The 2,156-nt window shown below is 47.6% G+C and overlaps 1 protein-coding gene across 1 annotated transcript in view; it reads right to left on the minus strand.

The window, feature by feature from the left end:
- Positions 1 to 307: 307 nt before the first annotated feature.
- The window catches only part of LOC135201183 (uncharacterized), a 20,937-nt gene continuing 19,088 nt past the window's right edge, over positions 308 to 2,156 (minus strand). The window contains exon 5 of the mRNA XM_064230060.1: positions 308 to 1,321. Within this exon, the coding sequence (XP_064086130.1) occupies positions 308 to 1,321 (1,014 nt within the window). The remainder of the gene's footprint in view (positions 1,322 to 2,156) is intronic.

Genomic DNA, 2,156 nt, shown 5'->3' on the forward strand with positions numbered 1-2,156 from the left:
GAGAGAGAGAGAGAGGGTAACTTTTGACTATTTAAATTGCCCTGTGTTACTTCAATAACTTCATAAATCCATAGCAAGCGAGTGCGTGCGTGCGTATGTGCATATTCAAGCAAAAACAAAACCATGCACACCATTAAAAAAGATCCCTAGGAGAGAAAATGAAGCAAGAGACAATTAAATGCGCTCCAGCCTTTAATGCAACGAACAAGGGCAAAACAATGTCGACAGAATTGACAGGCAGCGAGGGAGGGCCGAGGGAGGGAGGGAGGGCCACTTTCCGCGGAAGCCAATATCAGTACATAGTGGCCTAGTGGCCAATAATTATGCCAATTACCACAGCGGTGACAGATGTCAGGATGGATTTGGGAAGAAGCGAGAAGAGATGGAGGTGGGGAAGGGATGAGGAAGAGGAGGAGGAAGGGAAGGAAGATGGGAAAAAGGAGGAGGAGGAGAGGAAGGAGGATGGGGAGGAGGAAGAGGAAGAGGTAGAGGAGGAGGAGGAAGGGGAGGAAGAGGAGTAGGAGAAAGAGAGCGTTCTTTTTGGGTCTGTAGAGAAGGCAGGTGGGGAGGGGGTGGGTTTTAGAGAAGTGGGGTGGTTTTGGAGGGAGAAATGTGTGTTTGAAGGGGGACGTTTGAAATTTGGGGAAGGGGGTGGGATTTGGAGGGGAGGAGTGGGGTTTAGAGATTGGGTGGGTTGTGTGAAGATTCGTCTGGAGGGGATGGGGGGGGGGTATGGTGGAATGGGGTGGGGTTCTTGGACGGAGAGGGTCGGAGTTTGGAGTGGATGGAGGTGAGGTTTTGGAGGGGAGGAGTGGAGTTTAGAGAAGTGGGGTGGTTTTTGTGGTAAGAGTCGTTTTGGAGGGGGATGGGGTGGGGTATGGTGGAATGGGTGGGGTTTGGACGGGAGAGGGGTCGGGTTTGGAGTGGATGGAGGTGAGGTTTGGAGGAGAGGGGCTGGGATTTGGAGGGGATGGAGGTGGGGTTTGGTGGAATGGGGTGGGGTTTGGAGTGGCAGGGGGTGGGGCTTAGATGGAGATGGGGGATGTTTGAGGGGATGGAGGTGGGTTTGGAGGGGATGGAGGTGGGGTTTGGACGGAGAGGGGTAGGGTTTAGAAGGGATGGGGGTGGTGTTTGGAGGGAATGGAGGTGGGGTTTGGAGGGAATGAGGGTGGGGCTTAGGGTGAGGGGTGGAGTTTGAAGGGAAAGGGGCGGGATTTAGGGGTGAGGGGGCGGGGCTGACGAAGGAGAGGCGTTGACTGTTATTGACGTGGTGGTCGACGCTGGTTCTACTGACGATCGTAAAAGCGCACTTTATGGCCGCCTGTTACGTTGCGAGCTTAATTGCCGTGACCGACCTAGTAATTGCTGATACCAGCAAGTTTTGGAGAGAGAGAGAGAGAGAGAGAGAGAGAGAGGAATATCAGATACCGAACTCACTTTGGTGGAACGATCTGAAAGATGCAATTGGTGCTTTGTGTTTTAGTACATACACAAAAATCAATCACACTTGTAATCATCATGCATAACTTGAGCATTAAACCCTTTATGATGTAACAGTTGTATAAATACATTTGTATATATACATGCACGCATGCATACCCAAATGCACATACGGACACACAAATATGTATATATATATATATATATATATATATATATATATATATATATATATATATATATATATTATACTATATGGTAAAAATTTGGTAGCTCTATGTAGCTACCGATGCCGAAAAAAAAAATTGTAAAAAGTTGAGGGTGTGTGTAAAAGAGGGGTTATGCCCCCCTTAGAAACCGCCCTCGAATTTGGAATTTTGACTAAAACCATTCTGTGGGGCAGAGGAGTCTACGGTAAAAATTTGGTAGCGTTAGCTTTCACAGTCTGGGCGTGCATAGCAAATAGACAAACAAACAGACAGACCATAAGACCCGGTCATGCACAAGTATTAGGATCTTATGTATTCATTCACTCACCCTCCATTATTTTAAAATCGCTCTTAAAAACGTTTCACCCAAGCTGTATTCATATTCAGAAAATTTGTCTCGTTTTCTATTCTTAGGGAACAGGCCTCATAGAAAATGGATGACGCCATTTCCGCTCCAAGGGCAAAGCTTGCTCGGCTGTCACGTCCCTCGTTTATGTTGGAAAAACA

Source organism: Macrobrachium nipponense, chromosome 28, assembly GCF_015104395.2.
Source record: "Macrobrachium nipponense isolate FS-2020 chromosome 28, ASM1510439v2, whole genome shotgun sequence".
Classification (NCBI taxonomy): domain Eukaryota; kingdom Metazoa; phylum Arthropoda; class Malacostraca; order Decapoda; family Palaemonidae; genus Macrobrachium; species Macrobrachium nipponense.